Below are 25,334 nucleotides of genomic sequence, written 5' to 3'. Positions count from 1 at the left end.
GGAGATTTGGTTAGGGGAAAATATGGTATGCTTTATAATGTAGGATTTTAAATTGGAAATTTTAAATGATTAATTTTAAATGTGGATTGTTTTAATATGTATGTGTCTTCATTGTTCTTTATATTGATGTGTGTTTATTACTGATGTTGTATATTTGTTGACCTGTTGTTGTTCCTCACCTCAATCAATGGGGATAGGCAGGTAAGAAATACATATTATTATTATTATCAACATTATTATTAGTCGTAGTAGTAGCAGCAGCAACAGTAGCAGCATATCAGTATGCACTATACATTTTTAGAAATAATAATGTTCTTTTGAGCTGCATCTTCAGCATGAAATATCACAAATGGGTATGAATATGACAATATTCATACGAACTAAGAAATGACAAATGTGCATTTTCTTTCATTCTCACATTTATACCACACACAGAGTTGTAGTTCATTGTTCAAATCACTACACCACACTGGCTTGTTATGAAATACACATTCATAAATACACAAGAACAAACACTACATATGCACAGGGAGATCATGCTAGTTACAGATGCATATATACCCGAAAACAAGTTCATTGCTTAAAAATAAATGTTTCTCCTTTCCATATCCTTCATGCATTTAAAATAACCAAACACTGTTATGATGTAGTCAACAGATTAAATGCCAGATCAAGAAAATAAGAATTAAAATCCCCATTTGGTCATGAAGCTAACTGACCTTATGCCAGTCACTATTCTCAGACGAATCTATCTTGCAGATATGCTGTAAATGATGTGGGGACACAGTCTAAACTGTTCTGAGCTACTTGGAGGAAATATGACACAATGAATACACACCGGGGGAGGAGAGAAAGTGCTGTGATGGGGCACTGGTGTCTCTATCTCTACATGGAAATAAAAGATCCAATTTTCCCTTATAAGGGAATTACAAATATAAGGCATTACAAATATGTCGCCAAGCAATATGGTCATGTTCAAATATGTATTATTATTTTCATTTACATATCAAAAACTGTCACAGATGAAGAGGACTTAATGCAACACACACACCATGAAGAATGCAGTGTAACATCAAATGCTGTGGTTGCTTTTGCCAATCTGTTATTACTCACAACATGTCTTTGGCTTACCTGCTTTATGCACTGCAGCCGATCGTTGGTCTGCTGTATGTGCCTGTCCATAGAATTCATTTTGATTGTCTCCACTTGGATTCTACCTGAAAGCCATTAAAATCTCTCAGTCTGCAAGACATAAAAAGAACAAGATCAATTATTAAGAGGAAAAAATAAAATTCAGTCATGCAAAGTCTACAGTACATGAGATCCTGGATGTTACATGGTAAATATTTATCCGTTGTACAGTAGTAGGAAATTATCCTCCAAAAAGAGGAGGTACTGTATATACTCAACTATAAGTCGACCTCATGTATAAGTTGAGGGCAGGTTTTGGGGCCAAAATAATGGATTTTGATATGACCTGCTGATAAGTCGAGGGTAAAACTTAGGGGCATGTAACAAAGGATGTAAAAGATGATGGGAAGGAAAATGATGCCAAAGAACTTATAAAATTCTTGCAGGCATAACTGTTTCTGCTCATCCTAAAGCCTGGATGGATGAGAGAGTAGAGGGGATTCATGCTTCTTTTTGGTGCTCCCAGGATGGACTAAGCTCTCGCCTTTTGCCTCTCTATTCAGAAAAAGTGGATGACTCTCTCTCTCTACACACACACACACACACATTAATGTACAGTACTTACACTGACCTGCGTCAATTTCTTGACTAAAATTTCTAGACTTATACATGAGTATATACAGTATGTGCTCTTGGAGCCAAAATATTTTTATTTCTTAAATAACCATAATATTCCAGGCTTATATAAGATTGGGGAAACACTATACTGAAGAGAGTATTGCACACTAGGTTTTTAACATTGCAATTTCCTATCTTCCATCACTGTAGTTTACAATACAGTCCTAACACCATGACTGTTAGTGTCTTTCTCCTCCTTCTTAAAGCTCTGAATCTAGTCCTTTTGGTGGTTGAGTAGAAAAGGTATAAAATGCCAATCTGCTTAGTATTATTGAACTGCTAGCAATAGTTATGGTACCTGGCTTACATGGATGCACTACACTTTACTATTACAGTGGTGCCTCGGGATACGAAATGATCGCGTTACGAAATTTCCGGGATACGAAAAAGTCGGATTGGCAAAAACTGTTTCGGGTTACGAAATATTTTTCGGGTTACGAAATTCATTTCGGCGCGAAATTCAAATGCTGCTATAGGCTTTCCAGTGCTAACGGAGTATTTCGGGTTACGAAATTTTCGGGTTACGAAAGGAATGGCGGAACGAATTAATTTTGTAACCCGAGGCACCACTGTATGTAGGGCCAGAACCTGGGATGAATACTGATATAATTAAATATAATGATATAATTAAAAAATAATAACCCAAACAAATTCAAGTTATGAAATGGCACTAATATAATATTCAAAGCCTTCTATTTGTGTCTCTCTCAACTATTCCCCTTTTCTCTTTTACACAGGCATAGTTTCTATACCAAATGTGGCCCAAACTAACCTTTGGCACAAATCTGTGTCAGGCACTGGAGCCAATTGTGGGAAAGAAACATATGCAAGAATTCTAGACCAAGATCAAGTGGCTGTGATACTGAGTGTGGGTTGTACAGCCTACTTGCTCTCTCTCATATATCTATGTCTATGCCAGAAACTACATAGATATGAATTGTATGTGTACATATGAGAGAATGCATGTTTCCAGTGTTACAAATGCTAGCAAGCCCAGATATTGTGACAATGCCAAAGAGAGAAAATACTATTTATTCCAAAATGTAAACTGTCATAGTTCACCAGCATGCATCTTGAGTTTTCTAATGTTTACCAAAAAATATTGATACCTGTCAGATTTCACATACTCATCATGACACACATATTACAAAACCTTGTCTGTAGAGGAAGATCAAAGATCTTGTCACTACACAAGGATTTAGCTCATGTATTTTTCTTTCAGTTCTGGATCCAAAAATAACAGAGACATAAGGATGCAGACAAAATTAAGGGTTCAAACATCCAGCACAATCCAAGGTGACAACTCATAGGTTGCCAGGGTGGCCCGTTTGTTGGGCGTACAATCCACCAGTGACCAAAATAGCAAAATGAATGAGTGCCAGGAGCAGCAACCATAAACACCTTGTACTCTTCAAGAGTAAGGATTTCCCACAACTTCTTTCAGATCTGCCCACATACACTGTCTAGAGGTATCTGTGACTGTACATTTATGGCAACCCTATGAATTTAATAGGGTTTTCTTAGGCAAGAAATACTGAGGTGGTTTTGCCAGTTCCTAGAATTGTAGAATCATAGAGTTGGAAGAGACCGCAAGGGCCATCCAGTCCAACCCCCTGCCATGCAGGAAATCCAGATCAAAGCATCCCTTCTTCTGAAATATAGCCTACAGCAACTGGTACACAGTTGTTGTCTCCCATCAAAGCACTAACCAGACCTGACCCTGCTTAGCTTCCAAGATCAGACACGATTTGGTGCCTTTAAGGTATCTGTACAGGGATGCGGTGGCTCAAGTGGTTAAGATGCCAACTCTGCTGATTGCAAGATCAGCAGGTTGGCAGTTTGAGGCCCAGGTGCCCCATGATGGGGTGAGCTCCCATCACTAGTCCCAGTTTCTGCCAACCTAGCAGTTTGAAAACATCCAAGTGGAAATAAACAAATAGGCATCACTCCGGTAGGAAGATAAACAGTGTTCTGTGCAATCATGTGGGCCACATGATCACAAAGTAGTCTCTGACAACACTGTCTCTTCAGCTTAGTAACAGAGATGAGTATCGCCCCCTATGGTCAGACACACCTTGACAACCTTGTTAACGGGGAATACCTTTATAGGGTATTTTAGTGATAATGGTTCTCAAATGGCTCCTGATGCCGTAGAGTTCAGAGAACGAAACCTCTCTCTCCTGAATGATGGCAGCTCAGACTCCCCATCTCTAAGCATAAGAAGGTTCAATAAAGCACTCCTTCAATGAATTACAATGCTTCACAAAATAGAAAAAGCCCTTTTTCATATATACAAACATTGTTAGTCTGTGCAAGCACCGGCTTCTCAAATAGCAAATGCTATCTAAGGACCTTTTTGAAAATGCCAGTTGATAAAATGCTCACTTGCAACTTAGACATGCTTCTGTTTGTTTACAAAATCCTCAAACAACCTCAAAGTTTAATCTTTCAGTAGCAGAATTTATTTGTATGATAAGCTAACCCTGACACGACACCTTTTCGGCAATGATCCATCTTAAATGCCACAATACACTATCTGCATTTTAATTGCTCATAAGGGCTAGACAATCTAAAATAAAAGTAGAGTGCATAGTTTAATGTCTCCTAAAATCTAGCACATTGATCACACTGCACCAGTTGCTTTCCAAGGTACAATCCAAAGGAGAGGAGTGGGCAAAGTCCAGCACTATCTTCCAAGAACTCTACCAGTAGTCCTTCCCAACTGTTGCATGCCAGGCTTCCATCTTAAATCCATTTTCAATCAAATCTCAGGGAGCCTACATAATCCATCAGATTCTCTCTGTGTTTGTATGCTTTCAAGTCACTGTTCAACTTGTGGGGACTTAGGTTTGCCACAGTGAAAATTACAGAGGGCTCCTAGAGCTTTAATGGTTGGGAAGAAGAGGGGATTTCAACAGGTACTGCTTGTAACCTGATTGCATGACTAGCATCGCCTGCTGAAATTCCTTCTTCCACAAACTATTACACATGCAGGAGCCTTCTCCAGCTTTCAGATGAACTCTAGATGAATTGCACAGGGTTTTCTTAGGCAAGAGCTGGTCTGTCATTGTCTTCATCTCAAATTGCAATCATAAAAGATTTTCATAGCAGTGCTTACCGTGGGCTAAGTGCTGGTAAAACGCCAGTAAAACATCAGGGAAGCATGTGTGTAAGACTGATGCGCTTCTAAAATGTCAGTGAATCGTTCCCTTGCCTCTAGCATCCTTGAATCGTTTGCAGCGCAGCAATTTCCCATGAACGGAAACTTTGCGTTCATAGGAAATTACTGATCCGTGAACGATTCAAGGATGCTAGAAACGAGGGGACAATTCCTTGATGTTTCAGAAGCGTGTCAAGCTTTCATACACACACTTCCCTGATATTTTACTGGTGTTTTACCAGTGCTTATGCCACGGTAAGCAGTGGTGTGAAAATCTTTTTCACCATCTGGTATCCCTTAGTGGTCCCCTCCCAAGTACAAACCAGGCCTAACCTTAGCTCAGCAAAATTATTAGAAGAAACAATAAATACAATTTATCACATGTTAAAGCCTCTTCTTTCTCTCCTGGAGTGATCAGCAAAGGGAATCTTGAGCAGGAGAGAGAATGACTTTATCCCTCATTTCATGAGTAATGTTTCTTCTTTCTTTGACCCTCTCTCCCAAATTCTTTCTTCTCTTAAAATGATAATCCCTTCTGGTCAAAATCCAGTGAGAACTTTCAGAAGGCCTTATTTCCCTCAAAAGTGATATAGAACAGGCTTTCCATGTTGTCAGCCAATATTATCAGGCATCTCCTGTTAACAGTATATTATGGAGCCAACAAAGCTGTAGGATAACTTACATACATTAAGGAAATGGCTTAGAGTCAGCAGTAAAAATAAAAAAAAAGAGTGGGAGCAAATATTACACAGCAGTTTATTTGGCTGAGATAGCAGGAAGCACTTGGAAATCTAGCTCTGCATTTGAATCACAGGTTAGTGAGAGCAGCTGAAGTGAGAACACCTAAGCACCAAGGAGATGATATTATAATTCAGTATAACAAATTATTACTGTGTGCTCCTTCAAGTCACTTGTCAACTTATGGTGACCCCATTAATATCACAGGGGTTTCTTAGGCAAGGAATACTCAGAGGTTGTTTTGCCAGTTCCTTCATCTGAAATATAGGTGGGGTACAGACCATCAAAAAGAGGCGCCTCCTCGGTGCCTTTCTCTGCTGCGCAGGAGCGCCGCAGCATACAGATTGTGTGTGGTGCTACACAGCAAAGAAGGAGCTCCCCAGGTGGCTCCTGTTTGCAGCACCACAAAGCGCCAAAGACGGTGTGGTTACGTCGCAGCTGCGCAGCGCTGTTTAGATGCGGCACAGCTGCAATGTAATTTTTGTGTGCCCCATATATGTATGGCACTGGGCAACTGCAGCATGTGCATGATGTGCTAGGGTTGTGGGGCATGTACATGCGCCGTCCCGAGGCAACCCTAGCACGTCGTGGACACGCCGCAAAGAGCCCATCTGGACAGGGCCATAGTCATTGGTAGTCATTGGTAATTTCCCATCGAAGTACAGTACTAATCAGAGGTGACCCTGCTTAGCTTTCATGTTCAAACAAGATCTGGTGCCTTCAGGGTAGTTATTATTACTAAAATAAATTTCTAACTCATCCATTGCCTTTCATTTAATTTAATGTGCTGCAGATGTTTTGAACTACAGTGTTCAGCATCCCTAAACATTGGTCATATTGGTTGAGGCTGATAGAAGATTCAATCCAAAATATTTTGAGAGAAACAGGTTGGGAAAGGTTGCCCTAGAGTTTGGAACAGACAACAGTGTAGCCAGAGATATGTATAGTGCAATGTAGTCAATGATCCTTTTTTGTCCTGGTCTTTCTTTCATGAAAAAAAAAAAATTGGCTGAAACTGCTTTGAATGAATTATAGTCCATTTCAGCATCCACAGTAATATCAACTAGAGTAGTGACTGATGAACTTTGTTCAGGAGAGCCTTGTGAGATTATCAAGGATTCTTCAGTGAGAAGGTCAGTAATGGCAGAAAATTTTTCCTGGAAAGCAAGTTTGTTGTCCATTATTGATCTTTCCCAGAAGGCACAGCTGCAGAGAGATATTGGTTGCATTCCAGGGTTCACAGCCCGTTCACACAGACCTAGGGCAAAGTCACATCATCATAGCCAATGTCCCAGATCAGATGAAAGACTCCACCAAAGACTATTCAGAATCCTCTCCACTGCACTCAGGGCAGACGAAAAGGAGCCTTTAAGCAGGCAAATTTGGGTGGGAAAGGGTCCTGAGGATGGCAGCTTTGGAAACCACAGAGCAATACACAGTTGTACATAGGTCTGGGAGTTCATCTAAATGAGATGACTGAGCAACATACATTACACAGGATACATGTAGACTAGTAAGGCAGCATGGAAGACTCCCAGAATAAATGGGAAAGGGAGATACAGAATAAATGGGAAAGGGAGATAAATACTTCAACAAGAATATGCAGCATTAATAGCCTGGGTAGATCTCATGGCTGCATCATACCTCATTTCAAATCCTGGGTTAGGAAGGCACCTAGATTTATAGATGACCTGGGAACACATGACTGAGGCAGAGAGTGAAATTATGGGAGCAGAGATTGCATGTAAGACACGTAGTATGCACGTCCTTGGCCCACCATGGCTGGGGTCTGGCAAGTGTTATATTGGAAGTGACTTTGAGGGTTTTCAAGAGAAGGAACTAAAAAAGCACTTCTTTGTAAGAGCCCTGGTAATCCATGCCTCTAATTTCTTTTCTCCCTTCCTGCAAGCAAAATGAACCCCCTTCTGAACATAATGAACTAACAAAACCGACATTTTTCTAGGGCCTTTATGGTGAGAAACAGTCCACGATGTTTCATCTGTCAGACCAAACTGAACAATTTGCTCTCTGTCTCTATATGCTGAGAGGCATTAGTAAGGGCAGACAATTGCTATCTATTAAGTAGGTTTGATTAAGTGCCAAGCCAGCCTACAAACAAGGTGGGAGGGGACTACACCAACTAATGGATCAGTTCGACATTCAGAAAAGAGCTGGTTAAAGTTGGGGGTGGAATTTCATACAGACAGAGATACAGGAGCATTAACAGATCTGGGGGGTTAAAACCAATTAATTGCAAGTTACATATTATAGATGTAATTGATCAAACAGGATTTTTAGTATGTGAAATGTGTCTTTTTTGCTTGCTTGGTTTTTAATAGTGCCAATTTGAGAACTCTAAATTTAAGTGAGGATTTTATCTCCAAACTATTTCATGTCTAGCCCTAAATCCTATTGGCAGAACAGCTAGAATCCCAGCTAGCATAGGCCTACTGAATCACTTGATAGTGAGTCAGCACTTACCCAAATCCCATTGATTGAGCTGGTCTACTCTAGTTATAATCAGCAAATGGATTTAAGCCTTGGGAAGAATCTGTAAATTTCTTTTAAAACATACAAACTTTAAAAACGTTTTCCTGTTTGTCAGCATAATATAGGGCTCACAATGTTACACCATGTTCTAGGGATGTAAATCCTTTCATCTTCGCAGTTACAGTAGTTTTCTTCCCACTACAGAGGAAAACAAATATTCCTCCACAGTATTCTCCCCGTATATGAACACCCCAAAGTGCTGGGGTGAAAGTATCATGCAGAGTAAAACACCAATCTGTTTTCTAGAAAACAGGTTTTCCCATAGAAAAAAACATTCCTGTATAGGAAACAGGGTTTTGTTTTTTGCAAGAAAAATCCCTGGCCTGTTACAGACTGCCAAAATAAAGCTGCTTGGGGTCTCTTTGGAGGTATGCTGTTTAAATGATGCATGCACCCTAAGAATCCGGAAGCTGCACCAAAGCTGCACTCCAGTGCTTAGGAATGGAGTCTGGCTTTGGCGCGACCTCCGGACTCTTAGGACCCATGCATCATATAAATAGCATACCTCCAAAGAGACCCGAAGCAGCTTTATTTTGGCAGTCTGTAACAGGCCCCTGTGTTCTTCTCTACAGAATGATACCTCTGCGACACTTCAGGACATTTGAATACACAGAGAACATTGCACAAAAATCTCACTTGTCTACTATTCTTCCCAGCATGGCCTCTTGGCTGCCCAGAAACCCACTTTTCAACCAGAAAACAAATAATTATGCAGTGATGAAAGAACTAGAAAAGATCCTAAAGAGCAAACATATACAATTAAGCGAAGAAGTTAGAATCATACAAGCAATTACCATGTATGAATATGATAGCGGGACAGTTAAGAAAACAGATAAAAAGAAAATCAATTCATTTGAGATGTGGTGCCGGAGAAGGATACCATGGAAAGCCAAAAGAAAAAAGCCAAAACAACAACAACAAAACAAAAACAAAAAATGGGTCCCTGAACAAATCAGGCCTGAGACCTCCCTATGAACCAAGATGATTAAATTGAGGCTGTCATACTTTGGCCACCATCATGAGAAGACACAACTTATTAGAAAAGACAATAATGCTAGGAAAAGTGGAGGGAAGGTGAAAGAGAGGAAAACAACACACTGGATGGATGGATTCAATTGAGGTCACAGGTATGAATCTGTAAGAACTAAGAAAAGTTATTTACAGCGCTTTATAAATAAAGGTTAATAATAATAATAATAAATAATAATAAAAAGTAGTGGAAGTAGTCTTGGAGATGTCTCACTCACAGCGTCACCATGAATCAATATCAACTCAAGGATATTTAACAACAACAAATTATTTCCATCACTACTATACTCTGTATTAGTTCACTTTGCGTTTGGTGGCAGAAAAACTGTATGCCTGAAAAACTGTCAACCCAAGCTGAACTTTGTATTGCTACCAACCTAGCTTATTCTAAAAGTACTAGCTAGAAAAATCTAGATTTTAATAAAATGAAATTCAAATTTTCCTTCCTCTCTTTGTAAAGTTTACAGCAATTTATTTTGAAATCCAGTTGAATTCCAGTTCTTCACTTAATTTAGGAATCAATGTTGCTGGAAAGCATACAGATTGAGAGCTTATAAAAATCTAACCCTGAGCAAGCATGAATCACAGCCACTGGTGTTGATAACATAGATAATGTGATTTCATGTGAGAAGTGTGTGTTTTAACTCTCCAGCATTTGCCAATCATCTTCCAAAAGCTTTATTTAGGAAGAAAATTCATGCATTATTTTTCTCTCCCTCTCCCACCAGACACACAGAGGTTTATTTGCACTGAGCGTTGTCATCTATTTAGAGATCAGTGGGCAAAGCCTCATTGCTAAACAGAGCCACATTTGTTTCCTTATGCACACAATAAGCTTGCCAGCATTTAGGCGGCTTTTCATGCATTTGGTCAGGAAAGTGCTTGTTTTGCAAGCAAGCCAGCAGAGGTCCCCCTTTTCTGCAAAAGCTGAGTGCGCTCTCATTTTTCCTCCTTTCAGATAGCACTGCCTTGTGTTTCTTTTAAGCCTTTACAAGTCCCTACAAATCCTCAGCCTCTGCTTCCTAACAGGGAGCACTAAAACTGACACTGTCTGTCTGACCTTGTGGTTATTGATTAACCATCTTCCCATTTGTTGCCATCTTTCACACCTCTGGCGTTAGCAAATAGAGAGCTAAGGAGTCGCAGTCATAGTCCCTGACAGCTATGTTCAAAAAGGCCTGCCTTGAGAGACGTGACAGTTTGATCAAAAGTGTCGAGACAATACCACACCGACCCCAGCAACTTGTACAGTTTAATATAAATTTGCATGCTGATTCAACAAAACAGAAAAATGGGAGAGATATAATATCTGCAGCAAAAGCAGAAGGCAGGGAAAGACAACTGGCCACCCCATAAAGGCCCCCAATTATCATTTAATAGCATTGGTTTCAGCAAGGTCCCACAGAGCCTTGCAGTACTGCATTCAGTACAGCTTTACTAAACACTTTAATCCAGCAAGTGGGGGAAATAGGTAATATTAAAATATTGTTTACGTGAGAGCAATAGTAATGGGGTTTTTTTGTATTCTGTTTATCTTTACAATAACCCTAAAAGACTGGGTGATCATATTATGTCCATACCACACATTGTGAGAGGAGCAGAAATGGAGCTGAGAGTCAGTGGCTTACAAGTACAGTCCTATAAATTGAAACAAGCACTCCCAAATCAGTTTATATTCCTAACTACATTCTACTATGTGAAGTCGAAGGCTTTCGTGGCCAGCATCCATAGTTTTTTTGTGGGTTTTTCCCACAAAACATGGCCACACAGCCCGAAAAACCCACAAAAATACGTTCTACTATCTCAGACTTTACATATATTCAGAGAGAGTGCACACTGTCCTTTCAACAGACACAAAATAGAAGTCTTTGGGGCTGTGCAGACCACCCCTAAGGGGCAGCCTGCATCTGCGTTCAGCTATGCCAGATCGGGGCTGTGGCAACCACACGCCACAGCCCCAATCTGGCCTTTCCTGGGTGCAAAAAGGAGCTGCAAAAAGGGTGTGATACTTGTGGCTTGAAGGCGCTCCTTTGGCGCTGTTTCGGATGGACACAGTGCCAGAGGAGTGCCACGACACAGCATGCCAGGTGGAGTGGTGGGCAGGGTCATGGTGCCCTTGGGGCAGAGTTGGGGTGTACCTCATGTGGATGCCACACCTCAACTCAGCCCTCAGGCTGGCCTTAATGAAGCTCTTTTTTACAAAGTATTTTTTACACCTGCATAGACTTCCTTTTTCAAATCTTTGTCCTGTCTAGCTGCAAAGAGATATTTTTTGTCTTTTTTAATGCAGCATTGGGAAGATGGTGTAGGAGTCATAGGACCTTATCACACAAGCCACTTACCACACTGGAATCGTGGCCCAAATGCTTCAGAAGCATGGAGATGGGATCGCTGGTCACACTTCTCAAACATCATTGAAGCATTTCGCCCTTCTCCCATCAACGAATCGTTTGCGGAGAAGCCATTTTTGTAATAACGGTGACAGAAGAGCGGAACGTGCTTCAGTTATGTTTCAGAAGCATGACCAGCAATCCCACCTCCATGCTTCTGAAGCATTTGGGCCATGATTCCAGCGTGGTAAGTAGCTCGTGTGATAAGGTCCCAAGAGAAACATAGTGTTTGACAGTGCAGCGTTGGGCTGTAGCAGTGTGCCTTTAATAAACTAAAGCTTGAACTTGGAATAAGGGTTTCTACTTTAGCTCATCTTACTGTAGCTGTGTGTGCCTGCCTACAACAGCAAGATAAAAAGCAGCTACCTCCAGAATCCTTTACTCAGCATGTGTGAACAACAAAATAGAGCAAAACTGGAAAGCAGATTAGCCAGCCTCACCAACTCCGCCCGGCATGTCTAGAAAGCATCGCTCTACGAGTTTGGCCATCAAAATGGAACTCATAACAAAACCTATTGTAAGTCCTAGATACATGATGGAAGACATTTTGAGTTGTCTTTACATGGTTCAAAGCATTTTATTTCTACAAGTCTTATCTGATCTGCTTGTTTCATTTCATATACACATATTGTCAGTTGCTAAAACATGTCAAACTGCTATTCTTTGGGGGAAGGGTGTATTAAGGGTATATCTTTTAATTTTATATGTCCCTCTGATACCAAATCTTCTGTTAAAGAAATAATGCACAGGAACACATCTATGTTGTTAATTGAAGGTATACTTATATTTAGCGTAGTGGTTTGAGTACTGGATTATAGTTCTTGATATCATAAACCCAGTGGCTGACTTTGGGTGAGTCGCACACTCTTAGCCCCAGAAATTCCCACAACAGGGTCGCCATAAGCTGGAAACTACTTTTAAGGCACACAACAACAAACAATATATCTAGCAACTTCTTACCACATAAGCAAAAGAGAGCAGTGAAAAATTATCCAATACAATAACATCCACTTTATCTTTTATTGGAAATTGTTTTTATAACTATTTGATTGAACTTTGAAATGTCTGCACACATAACGTGTCTGCCAGTGTCTCTCTGAAATTTAGAGCAACAGGGTTGGACCCTTCCAACCAAGTTCTACCCTGTGAAAGCAAAATGAAGCTGGCTTAAGTCCTGAAAAGATTGATGGGGTGTGTGTGTGTTCAATATGTCAAGGACCAGATTGAGAGGGCAAAAAAGGAGCAATGACATGTTTAGAGAACCCAAGATGGAAATTCACCTGGGAGCCTGTGTAGCTATCAGGAAAAATTCAAATTATCTTTCCACTGCAGTTAAAAATCAAACAAATCTGCAGGTCATGACCATCCTACTAGTTCCCAGGAGACATAGAGAAAGAGCTGCTGCATTGGGAAGGGCAAAAATAAGACGCATGCAGAAGTTAAGTAAACTAGGGCAGGGGTAGGGAAAATGTGGTCCATGGGCACATGCGACCCCTGCATTGATACTGTTATAGCCCTCAGAGAACCCCAGGGTCCAAAATGTTTTTTGAAAAGCAATTGAAAAATAATTTGTGCCGAGTGCCTCCTCTCCCCATATTCACAGGAGGTATGGGAGGCATACCAGGCTCTTCTTTTATGTTTTATGCCTTCTGAGTCACATCCTGTGGTAAAAAGCCTCCTGAGCCTAAAATGGCTTTGGGCCCTAAAAACATGATGAACATGGAGATGCTAGAGCATGTTTGGGGACACGTGGAGGCAAATATTTATCTCTTTTAGCAAGGAATGTGGTGCTGAGGTCTTCTGGGGAGCAATTGTCCTCCACCAGTTGCATCTCTGGTTTAAAGTATCAGATTATGAGGGCCTGCAACTTTAAAAAAAAAAAGAATAGAGTCTCTTTCCTTGGAGGTCTTTAAACAGAGGCTGGATGGTCATCTGTCAGGGATGCTTTGATTTGGATTTCCTGCATGGCAGGGGGTTGGACTGGATGGCCCTAGTGGTCTCTTCCAACTCTACGATTCTATGATTCTATGAATCCATAAAGTCAGAGAGAGAAACCCAAATAATACAACATTTGGAGGATTAATTCTATGGGACCACAGCATAATTTTAAACTTGCCCTGGGGAATGAGCTATCTGTATGGTGCATGGTTTCAAGTATAAAAGGCCATTGAAAACAATGAGTGAAGAGAGTTTGGAAAACTTGTGGATGGTTGGAGGTGGGAACAGTTGAGCCATTGATAGCTCTGAAGAAATGTAAAAATAGGTATCTCTCGTGTCCAAAGGTGTATCTGGTGCCAAGTGAATTTTGTAAAGCCACACTGAGCAAGAATGGAATAAATGGGGCACCCCTCCTTCAATAGATCAGTCTCTGCTCCCTAACTTTCAAAGTCCAAAACCAATATGGTAAACCCTTTTAAGTTTGGGCAAATATCATCAAGTCAAAGATAAAGTGGGCTTCACTTTTACCTTTAACTTTACCTTAGAGTATCTGTTTATTGCTTCTCAACCTACTCAAGCCTAAGCAATGTGCAACAGGTAAAAACATTTTAAAAACATCTGTTTAGAAAATCCAGTTTATTTGCAAAAACAAACACCCACAGAATTAAAACAGTGTGAACAGTCATCCCAGATTTTAAGAACCAACGACTATACAAAACTGTGTAATCATAAGCTCCAAAGGGATTGAGTCACTCTTGAGGTCCTTTGAGAGGGACTCCAACAAGCATGCTGCTACTATTAAACACTAGGCTTCTAGGAGTGGTGCAACCCGCAAAAGGGCCTTCATTGATGGTATCAATTTCTGGGCAGGCTCATATGGGTGGGCAGCCCATAAGCTATCATGGGTCCAAGACATTTAGGGCTTTATATGTCAAAACATCCTGAATTAAGCTTGGAGGCAAAGTGGAGGTTAGTAGGGTCGGCACAAGACCAGTGCTATGCGGTCTCTAAACCGCAAACCAGACAACAACTTGGCCACTGCATTTTTGCTAGTTGTAGCTTCCAAAAATGTTTCAAGACAAGCTCCACATAGAACACGTAACAGTGGTCTAAATTGGAAGGCAATTAAGGTGTGAACCACTGTTACCAGAAATACTCTCCAAAAAAGGGGGCAGCTAATGTATCACATGAAGCAGGGGCAATATGCCCCTGGCCACCGCAGCTATGTGTATTTTAAGAACCATCACTCAGATGAGGAGCACCCCTAAACTGTGAATCTGGGGCTCTTTCACACCATACAATTATAGTGCTATGATTCCATGTTAACTGCCATAGCAACATCCTATGGAATCCTGCGATTGGCAGTTTAGGGATGGGCATTTAGAATTCTTAGCCTGTGCCAATATATCAAGGAATAATTCAAATAAAGACTTTCCAGGATGCACTCAAATACCATTTCACTTCAAAACCGTTGGGGCTGCCAGAGGTTTAAACATCCATCCACAACAACTGGTTTATTCCCTCAGTCGGAATGGTACTTCAAAAACAAAATAAGTGGCATGGAAATGTCAGGTGAAAGGTCATTTTAATCATTAAACACTTCTGGTGGAGGGGAAAGAGAGGAAGTCAGTTTTAATAAAGCTTTATTTACCACAAGCAACTAAATAGCTACTGCGGCTGGCTTGGGGCTATTAAAAAGGGACCAGATGCCAGGCAAAAGGAGGACTTGTCGTGCCAGCCAGGGGAGAAGAGATATTTGTGCTGCGAAGCTTTCCATTGTCATTCAACAAATGGGCAGTAATCCCCAGAAGACTTTCTATCATCTTTGGACTCCAAGAGCAAGCAAGCAGGTTGTGTGTTTCTGTGCCTGTCTGCCTGCTGCCCGCACGCACACAGTCACAGCGAGGGGTGGGAATGGATTTATTTAATTTATGGTGGCTTGAGCTGTGAGTGAGGGCGGTCATGCTGGGCTGTGAAAAGCCTTTCTGCAGCCTTGCCTTGTGCTTTCTAATTTCCTCCCTTCCCCCTCCCCATACATGTCTATTAGATACCGGCACTCACGAAAACTCCTCTCCTACCCTCCGCCACAACGATGGCACAACCCCATAAGCTTTGAAAAAAAGAAGAGATGACAGCTTGCATAAGCGAGCCTGCTGGACTCCGCTGGGAGCAGGAGCGGCGGTGCGCAGAAATTGTTCAATCATCAAGCACATCTGCAGCCTGATTACAAAAGCAAAAAGGTGGCGAGGTTGGCTGTGCAGAGCAGGGAGGCCTGCGATGTGACCTGCGCTAGGAAGAAGGAATGAAAATATTATACACACCACACGCACATGCACAAAGGGAAGGATTTTTCTCAGGGACTCAGCAGTGGTACAGCTCCAACCAAGTGTATCATGGCTTTCAGGCTCTGCACACTGGTCACTGACTGGCACAATAAAGCTTTGACTCCTGTCTTGTGGCAATGCTGCTCACCTCGGTCCGATGGAATTGAACGGATGGCTTCCGTATATACTAAATACACAAGATCCTTAATTCATGTAATTGTCCCATTTAGGTCGATGTGACTTCCTACTTTACCTCTTAACCCCCAAGCATGATACGGGAAGTGGGTGATCCCATTTGTTGTGGATGAAAGAAAAGGGAGTCCCGCATTTCATAAAAGCAAGAGATAATAATGTGAAGTTAAAGGTGAAAATGCCATTTTGGTCATTGAGTCCAACTGTGGAGACTGGTCCAGATACTTGGCATGCTCCAAATGACAGTCACCAGGAATGTGGACTCTTAATAATAGTTCACACTTCATTTCCAAAGTTATTTAAGAGGAGATTCTACAATTTAGATCTTGGTCCAAAAGTGTGGAAGGTATGTATCTACCATGGCATAAAGCAAAGGTTGTTCTTGCCCCCTGCAATTACCTTGCAAGAACACCTTGACATAAAGGTTATCAACCTTCCACAGCAAAAAAGAAAAAAGGAAAACCATTTTTCAGCTCCATACAAAAGGAAATAAGCAAATCATTGAGAGAGTTATTTCAGTGTCAGTATAAGATGATATTGTAACAGCTGAGAATGATGCAAATATTTGACAGTACAGTACCTCATTTAAACCCAACCACACATTTTTCTGTTTACACACAAAAGATTTAACTGGATAGCCCAATGTATCTATCCCAGGAATTTAAAAGAAAGTTACTGATAGTACAGATTTACTCTAATGTCCATTAAATAATTGATAATATGCAATCTACAGCATGCATTCCACAACTACAATTCTGAAACTATAAAATAGGTCAGAAACAGATTTGACCTCTTGGGGGGAAATCAAAGAAAGGCCAAAAGAAAGCCTTTCCTGTTATCATTATAATCCATTTATTTTCCTCTTTCCAAGTGGAATGTGAGTTCCAATTAGTGCCAGAGACAGTGCTTGGTTAAGTACTGATTTTTATATTTTCAAACAGGAAACCTTGCCATTGCTTTTCTATCCCAGCATGCTTCTGTGTAATCTGAGATCGTTTTCACAAGGCTCAGCCTTAATCTGATTAGTCTGGAAGGGGCTTCCTTCATCATCATCTTTAAGCATGGCTTGCCACCAAGTGCCTTAAGACATTCTGACAATGCTTCCTCCTTTTCTTTAACATCCGAAGGAAATATTCCACTGAACCATTTTCTTTTTCTTTTTTCCTTTTGTGTGTGTGTCCTATTTACATTTTTAATAGCAGATCTGCCAGCAAGGGCCACTAGGAAGCTGGCTTCCCGGGAAGAATATCATGAAAGCAGACCAATCAGCCCCAGAAGCTGCTGCAGCAAGGACACTTCTCTCCCTTTACAGGGAAAAAATAAACCAGTGAGTAAGAGCTGCTGTACCAGTTCTTATTTTCTTCCCCCAACCCCATTTGTTTTTCTTTTAAATAATGGCCTGTTACAGACTGCCAAAATAAAGCTGCTTTGGGTCTCTTTGGAGGTATGCTATTTAAATGATGCATGGGTCCTAAGAGTCCGGAGGTCACGCCAAAGCCACACTCCATTCCTAAGCACTGGAGTGCAGCTTTTGGTGCAGCTTCCGGATTCTTAGGATGCATGCATCATTTAAATAGCATACCTCCAAAGAGACCCGAAGCAGCTTTATTTTGGAGGTCTGTAACAGGCCATTGTCTGTTAGCCTGCAAGCAGGTCTGTATCCTGTTTCAGTATTGCCTGGCACTTGCCAGGCACAAACACTTTCAGTATTGCCTGGCTAATGTAGCACTTAGGGACTTGCATCCAGTTAGGACAGCATTTAGTGGCTGGCATCCATATACATGCATAGGTCACGCTATGCACGCAAGTCCAAAAAGTGACCATTGCGACAATGGATGTGTTCTGCTGATAGTAATAGAGTTGTGGACACTGCATGTTGCGATTGTGCACTGTGTATTGCATGTTACATTATGCAATAATTATGCATTATATATTGTACCTTGCAGTCGTGCATTGTATATTATGCATTAGGCACTGAAACGTTACCTAGTCATTGGCATGTGTTGCACACAATGTTGTTAATAGGTGTGGGTATTGTGTCGTGCTCGTGTAGTATATTGCCTTGCCTCCAGGACCTTGGGATGAACTCTGAGTCTGAGAATAATGGCTTTGATACAGAGCCTGAGAGCCCAGAGGACATGCCAGATTTGCAGCCACAAGAGGAAGGTTTCCAGCAGCCACAAGAGCAGAGCCTCTGGAAACCACAGCAGCAGAAATTCTAGCAGCCACAGCATCAGGTTTCCAGCAGCCACTATCCTCAGAAGAAGAGCAAGACTTACCAGTACCTGCCCTCGTGGAGAGACATCAGGATAGAGAAAGATGCTGACACTCACAACATTTATATAGGAAGCATGCTGCAATTAGGGAGCACCTGCAAGACCCAGGCAGGCTATAGTAACCCAGCATTTCCCCCAGACAAGTGTGGCCAACAACTAAGCTTCACCTTGGAAGAAAGCTATGCAGGGTGACTGATTGCCTGTTTGCCTTGAACTCTGCATGGACTTCTAACTACTCTTCTGGACAACCCTTTGTATTGCATGCCTGGACTGAACACTGATCTGTAAAGGACTTGGACTGGAGTGGACTACCTTTGCTTCTCAGCTGATGTCCGGGTGAGCTCTGACTCTCTCTCTCTCTCTTATTAAAATCTCTGGGATACTGAGCCTTCTGGTTTGCTTCTCAAGGGCAAAACAGGACATATATCTCCACATGTGAATATTTGCACTATGCTGAGGAGATGTTGAATCACAACTTGTAGGTGTTCAATAATAGCTACCATCTAAACACTTCCCTCTTGCCATGGTTTAACTAATCCATACTGGGTTTGAATCTGAAGCAGACTTCAAGTATTAAAATCTAGGAGACCACCCCAAGTCAGGAAGGCCACCATTTGTTTTCTCTCAATAACTGCTTTATCCCCACGACAGCAGTCAGGGGCCTTACATACATTTTACCATGTGAAGCAACCCACACATAGGCAATCATGCTCCACAGTAATGCTGATGTTACCTAGAAATAAGAGCATCACTTCTATAGATAATACACACAGGAGCATGTTCAAGATATTACATGCAACCTCCTCCTCTCCAATATTTTAAGTTTCAAATGTGGGATATCTTCATATCCATAAAGACTGGTTTCTGCTGAAAGGTTCCTGCTGCCCAAGCTGTTGCTATTCTTTCCTCAGTTCTGAGGCCCTCCCTCAGGATCATCCCAGTTTTCCTGCTCCTGCAAAGTGCTAGCCTCTCATGTCAGCTCACATTTTCTCCTGCTGCCCTTAACACTCTTTCTCTTGTCGCCTTTCTTGTGATGCTAAGCTTTTCCCTCTCCCACCCATTAAAGGCTCCTTTGAAAGATGTTTTCTACTCATTTGATTTCCTTCCCATTATAGAAAGGCTACTATCGCCTCTTTTGCTACAGTGCAAGCCATGCACCCAGTTATTCAGCAATGCAAAAGGATAATCAAGTGTTCAACACCACTACCTCCCTGTAATAAACACATATACACATACATGCACATAGATGTATATTCTTTTTTAATAATAATAATAATAATAATAATAGCAGGAATGGTACCATTAAGGTGCATCCGCTAATATAATTTGATCATGCCACAGCATTCTTCTATTAGCATTGAATACCTTCCACACTGTTTATCAGCAGCAAAGGAATGTAGTTCTTTAGCATATATCTTCTTCATCAGCCTAGTTGGGATACACAGGCATGTAATGAATTCCCAGGAACAAACAAGCCACCACCTGGCTTCACCTTCAACATCCCAACATCTGTGGTTTTTAATTTGCCATCAGGTTATTGGCTGCCATGTTTGCGTTGTCCTTGCTTGACGGCTGCTCTTAAGTAGCCTACAAATGAAACCAAGGCAGCCCAAGATATATTGGCTGTTAGCTTTGCACTAATTACTAACCATTGAGCAATCAAAGCCATTGTTTCTTTTACTTAATTATCCGCCCCCACCCTTCGAACTGCAATAACATTAACCAAACTTAGCAGCGTTCACTAAGCACAGAGGCTGATTCTTTAGCATTCTTCCTTAGATTCACAGGATTGTATACAGCACAAAGTTGAGCTGGACCAAGGCCCCACTCAGAGGGACAAGGCCACCCGTTCATCACCACTCAGTTCAGTCTATGCCATCAAGCACTTAATATGTCACAGAGAGCAGGGACATTGCAGAAAGATACTTTAAGATAATTCCTCAGCCAATCACTTAACATGTCATAAGCCAGCCAAGTCGGGGCAGTTCACACTTTCCAGTAGAACCAGATTTCTATGATGTACAATACAAAATGCAATCAGAATCTTGAAGTGTTTTCTCCATTCATAGAAGAACAAGTACTTCATGCTCACAATGGTACAGCCCAGGATAAGTTTGACTACTGAACTGTAGAAAGGCACCTCCAAATGGCAAGAAGTAAGCAGTCCACCGCCTCCATTGGTCAACAGTGGCAACTTAATTTGATGATCAGGTTCCTTCCCAGCTCCAAAAATGACTGGATTAAGGTCCAAACCATTAGTAAAGCCCACCCACAAAATAATGAGAAGGGAAACTTAGCAAAAGGCATTTGTATTCCAATACCATCAGAAGGAGAAGGGTGTGGGAAAATCAAGACAAGGATTGATTCCTTGGTTTCAAAAAAGGGATACATCTGGGGGCAGGGGGCACCCTTCATAAATGAATCTAATTCAGTCTTTAGTTTAATTATATGCAATGCTCTCACAAAGCAGAGATACTACTCCAGAATTTTACATCACTAATAATTGCAGACATTTCTGAGGCTTCTTTAATCTATATTTGCAAGTGACCAAATTGTAGTAAAGTGGTGTTTAGCTTTTTGTATCCAAAAAGCGTAAACATCATTTCAAATATGAAAGATATGGACAGGGTATACCATTGTATCATCTTTCACATCCATTTGAGAAGTGCTATTCTGTTGTTTCCAGCTGTCTTTTCTCTGTCTGAAAAAGGAGAAAAACTAGTGATGTAAAAAAAATTGAGTTTGAGAGGGAGGAACCCACAGTTGCCTTCACACAGCAAGCCATCCTCTTGAAAAATTGGCAAGTAGAGCAAGGTTCTTTGCCTCCTGCCTGACCACCCTTCCCTCCCACAAATATTCTCACAATTTGTTCAAGAAGCTTTGGTGCAAGGCTTGTTGGTGCTGCAAAAGGTGCTTCCTTACCCTTTGTGAAGACAAAGAAGTTTATGGATCCAGGCAGCTGCACTTGTAACTTGCACAAAAACTGTTTCGCAATGCACAAAAAAATTGCTGTTATTCCTCGCAAAAATAAAACTTCTGAATTTTTGAATTCCTCCTTATGAGAAGGGTTCCCACACATACCAGAAATTCTTCTAGTCATCACTCATTAAATATATTCTTCATATCTGTCATCCTTTTGGTGGTTGTTCTGTATTTATTCTTCTTGAATATTGGTGGCCAATGCCTCCTACCCATGTTTTAAATTAGACCCAGCCACATCAAAGACGTTGTTGTGTGCCTTCAAGTCATTTCCAACTTATGATCACCCTGTCACAGATCTATCATGAATTTTCTTGGAAAGATTTGTTTAGAGGGGGATTGCCTTTGTCTACCTCTGAGGATGAGAGAGTGGGACTCCCTGAAGTCACCTACTGGGCTCCCAAGGCTGAGCATGTATTCAAACCCTGGTCTCTAGGGTTGTAATCCAATGCTCAAACCACCACACTATACTGGTTCTCCATCAAAGATGTAAAAGGGTATTAATTTCTTCTCCATAAGAGGAAGGTCACCATAACATAAACAATACATAAATCTGCCAAGGATTGCTTTAAATAAATCATTTCAACTGAAACCAAACAGCTATCAGTGCAAAGAAAATACAATGGCTACTGGTGGTCATCATATAAGGTTTATAAAATTCTAAATGATATTCCAAGAGACAATTTCCAGCTCCCAGCATTACCTGGCAAACTGGACTAATCCGTAATCAAGGGCAGGCAAAAGAAGGGAAAATACTTTACTGTATAATTAGGTTGCAGAATTTTCTCTCACAAGTGTAGCGATAGCCACTAGTTCAGATGCCCACTGAAATGGGGTAGGTAAATTCTTGAAGTAATAGGTCAAGATATCTCTATCAGCTATTACAACTATAATGTATCAGATGCTGAGAACAGGGAAGGAATGTTTCCTTCCCACCCACTTGTGGTTTCCCCAGAGGTAACTGGTTGAAAGCATTGGAAACAGGATACAGGTTCAGGAGGACTCTTGGACCAATCTACCATGGTTCTTCTAATGTACTCAATCAAACATCCAGCAATTTCCTCTAAAAGTACCTTTCAGCAGGAATTGTGTGACCATGGGAATCCCTGGGGTTTCCTCTACCCTCACATATTTGTAGCTGAAGTCATGTTGCATAGCTGACATGCAGTGATGTGCCATTGATCACGCTGTCTTTGGAAGGTAAGGAGATGGATTAATGCATCTATTAGATGAAAGAGGGCGAGCCAATAAAGGGAGTCAGGACAGGTCACTGCATATAATGGGAAATTGTTTTTAGACAACGGGTTTTAATCTCCATTAAGTTTCCATGTTTCAAAGCTTGCTGTGGATTAAGAACGACAGGGAAATTGCTGTATGCCCATCCTTTGTCAGATCACAACATTATGTGAATCAGAGTCAAAAGTCATTGAAATTACATGGATTGCAAATTTGGTTAGAATTCTCTCATCCTAAATGGCAGCTTTAATGGTGCCTGGCTTGCTCCCACATGCAGCTGACAGTTATTGATCTCAGGATTGGCATCACTTGCATTATATACTAAGCATGTTATTAGACAAGCCATGTGGCAAGAAGCCTTTGTAGGGACCCAGATCTGCCTGGGAACTTATCATGGAGGCAATAGCAACCGCAGTGACCAGAGTTTGTAAAAAAGGGGGTCACATACTTTTTTAAAAAATAATCATTTCTTTCTGAACTGCAGTGTGATGAGTAATGCTTATTTATGGGGAACTATTACTTGCTTTGGTCCTGAATTAGAGGTGTCCTGCCATAAACAAATAATATATATGGAGTAAATATATATTTTTTACATAGGTGGACAACATGTAACCATAGCCCTCGGTAACCACTAAATCCCCCCCCCCCCACTGTAAACCTGAATTTTGGTAGCAAACTGCAGACAGACTTTTAAAACAATGCTTTCCCCAATTTTGGTGCATTGGTGAGGGGGGTTGTTGCTGAATTTCAGCACAGTAAGGTACCATATTCTGGTTGGATCACTGGTTCATCTAGCTCAGAACTGTATTCTGAATTAGGCAAAGACTGGCAGTAATTCTTTCCCAACTCTACCAAGAGACTGCAGGGGCTTTGTTGTATGCCACACATGTGTTCTATCACTGACTTATAGCCCAATATGGACAAGTTGTTTTAGATCAGATTTCCTCAAGTTCCTTCTCTCTATACTTGGTGGATTTAAATTCCTGCCATCCCCAGCTAATATGGCCAATGTTGAAGGATCATGGAAGATGGAGTATCAAAATACTCTGTGGATAGCTAGACTGGTTGAGGGTGTTGCAGATAGTATGCTCCCCCTCTGTATGTGCCCATCTGCAGAATTGAGAGCTGTCGTTGCCACCCTAACTGATTGTGTTCCTCCTTGCATGTGCTCCTAATGAAGAGTACCATCCTACATACTCACTTGGTTCAATGGGTACAGACATGTACCTATACCTGAATTTATCTTTGTAGGGATGACCTCAGCATTTCTCCCCAGGTTACTACTAATTAGAATGCTGTTAAGCATCAGATCATTGTTGATGTCAGGGAAGAGCAATGGAACTCCTGGCTGTCCACTAATTATAATCCCCCATTCACTCTTAGATACAAACAGACTGTATGAAATATGGTAGGCAAACTAATTAAAACCTGACAGATTCCATCTTTGAGACAAGCCTCCCAAGATAACAATTTGCCTATCATTATGGAGGAGCTAGATCTCTTTGCAAAGGCACCTTGTCTCCAACTCCCCAACTGTCACACTAAGTGGTTTATGTTATTATCACACCAACTGATTTACCTAGACCGTACCAAGTAGAGAGTCTCACCCACCCTCACCTCCAACCCCAGCTCCTTTAGAAAGAACTACCTAAAGTCAAAAGAATTGCTCAGATACCTTCCAGAGTGGGATGGAGGGATCTGGTTTAGTTCTCTAGATAACCTCTTGTCAAGAGTGGGCACATTAGATAAAAGATGACACAGGCCTCAAGCATAATGTTTCTCTCCATCTCTCTCAAGCTCCTAATGACTGATATGCTGCCCTGCTTCTGAACCCTCCGGATCTCTGTGTCCAGTCACTGAGCAACTTAGAATGAAAACTCTATACAAGCAACAGCAAATAGCAATGAGAGCATTCTGTTCATAATGGAAAATATTCACATGTTGTTTGCTAAGCAAAGCCTTATTTACAGCACAAAATGTTCAACCCTGCTGTCTGAACAATGTAAAGGATACACAGTATTTAAACACTGCCAAGACAATATTCTTGAAGCATCCATATCTTTCTCTAACCTAGTTATAGATATTTGTTCTTTAAGCATCTGACCTACAGAAACACACTTGTCATTAAATCGAAACACGGAAAATAGGTCTAAGCCTAAAGCTGCCTAGAATAAGTCTTTCTGCTTTCTATCACAAATATACTCAACTTGTCAATATTTGTTTTCTGGCTTTGCAACCCAACCTCCTCACTCATTCAGCTAACAATTCTGTTCTTGGGGAATTTCCAGCACTTCTTCCCGTTTTCAGTTGTATACATTGGAGACTCACCCAAAGCAATCTAAGTCTAATTCTTAACCTAGATCAAGCATTTCACTATTTCTGCTATTCTTTCAAAACATCTCTTTGAGTTGACCCACTATGCCAAACAATGCCTGTTCGCTATGAAACCTTGCTCTACAGGATGCTGGAAAACCCTATCCTTTATTTTTGCAATCCATTTTTAAATGAAGGTTTAACAAGCCACTTGTGAGCTATCATACATGACTGGTCCATTATGTTTATCTTGACACCCATATTCTGCAAATTCCCTGAAGGAGTTGCGTTCACTAGTGCATTATTTGCCATATCTGTAGCAATGGACAAAGCTAACCATATACATGAACTCATTTCATGTCTTTGCAATCCTTTCTGTGCTCAGTGCACACCCAAGTAT

The 25,334-nt window shown here is 41.1% G+C and overlaps 1 protein-coding gene and 1 long non-coding RNA gene across 6 annotated transcripts in view; one reads left to right on the top strand and one right to left on the bottom strand.

The window, feature by feature from the left end:
• Positions 1-25,334, bottom strand: part of ZMIZ1 (zinc finger MIZ-type containing 1) — a 371,096-nt gene that overhangs the window by 190,191 nt on the left and 155,571 nt on the right. For all 5 annotated transcript variants that reach the window (XM_042457113.1, XM_042457112.1, XM_042457114.1 and 2 more), the window contains exon 4: positions 1,132-1,242. In XM_042457113.1, the coding sequence (XP_042313047.1) occupies positions 1,132-1,191 (60 nt within the window). In that variant the 5' untranslated portion in view covers positions 1,192-1,242. The remainder of the gene's footprint in view (positions 1-1,131; positions 1,243-25,334) is intronic.
• On the top strand, positions 15,232-19,455 carry LOC121925236. Its single transcript, XR_006102827.1, has 3 exons — positions 15,232-15,464; positions 15,662-17,457; positions 18,249-19,455. It is a non-coding gene; the product is annotated as an uncharacterized LOC121925236 (long non-coding RNA).

Source organism: Sceloporus undulatus, chromosome 3 (genome assembly GCF_019175285.1).
Source record: "Sceloporus undulatus isolate JIND9_A2432 ecotype Alabama chromosome 3, SceUnd_v1.1, whole genome shotgun sequence".
NCBI lineage: Eukaryota > Metazoa > Chordata > Lepidosauria > Squamata > Phrynosomatidae > Sceloporus > Sceloporus undulatus.
The sequence above is the reverse complement of the archived record's forward strand: the minus strand, read 5'-3'. Positions and strand labels throughout refer to the sequence as shown.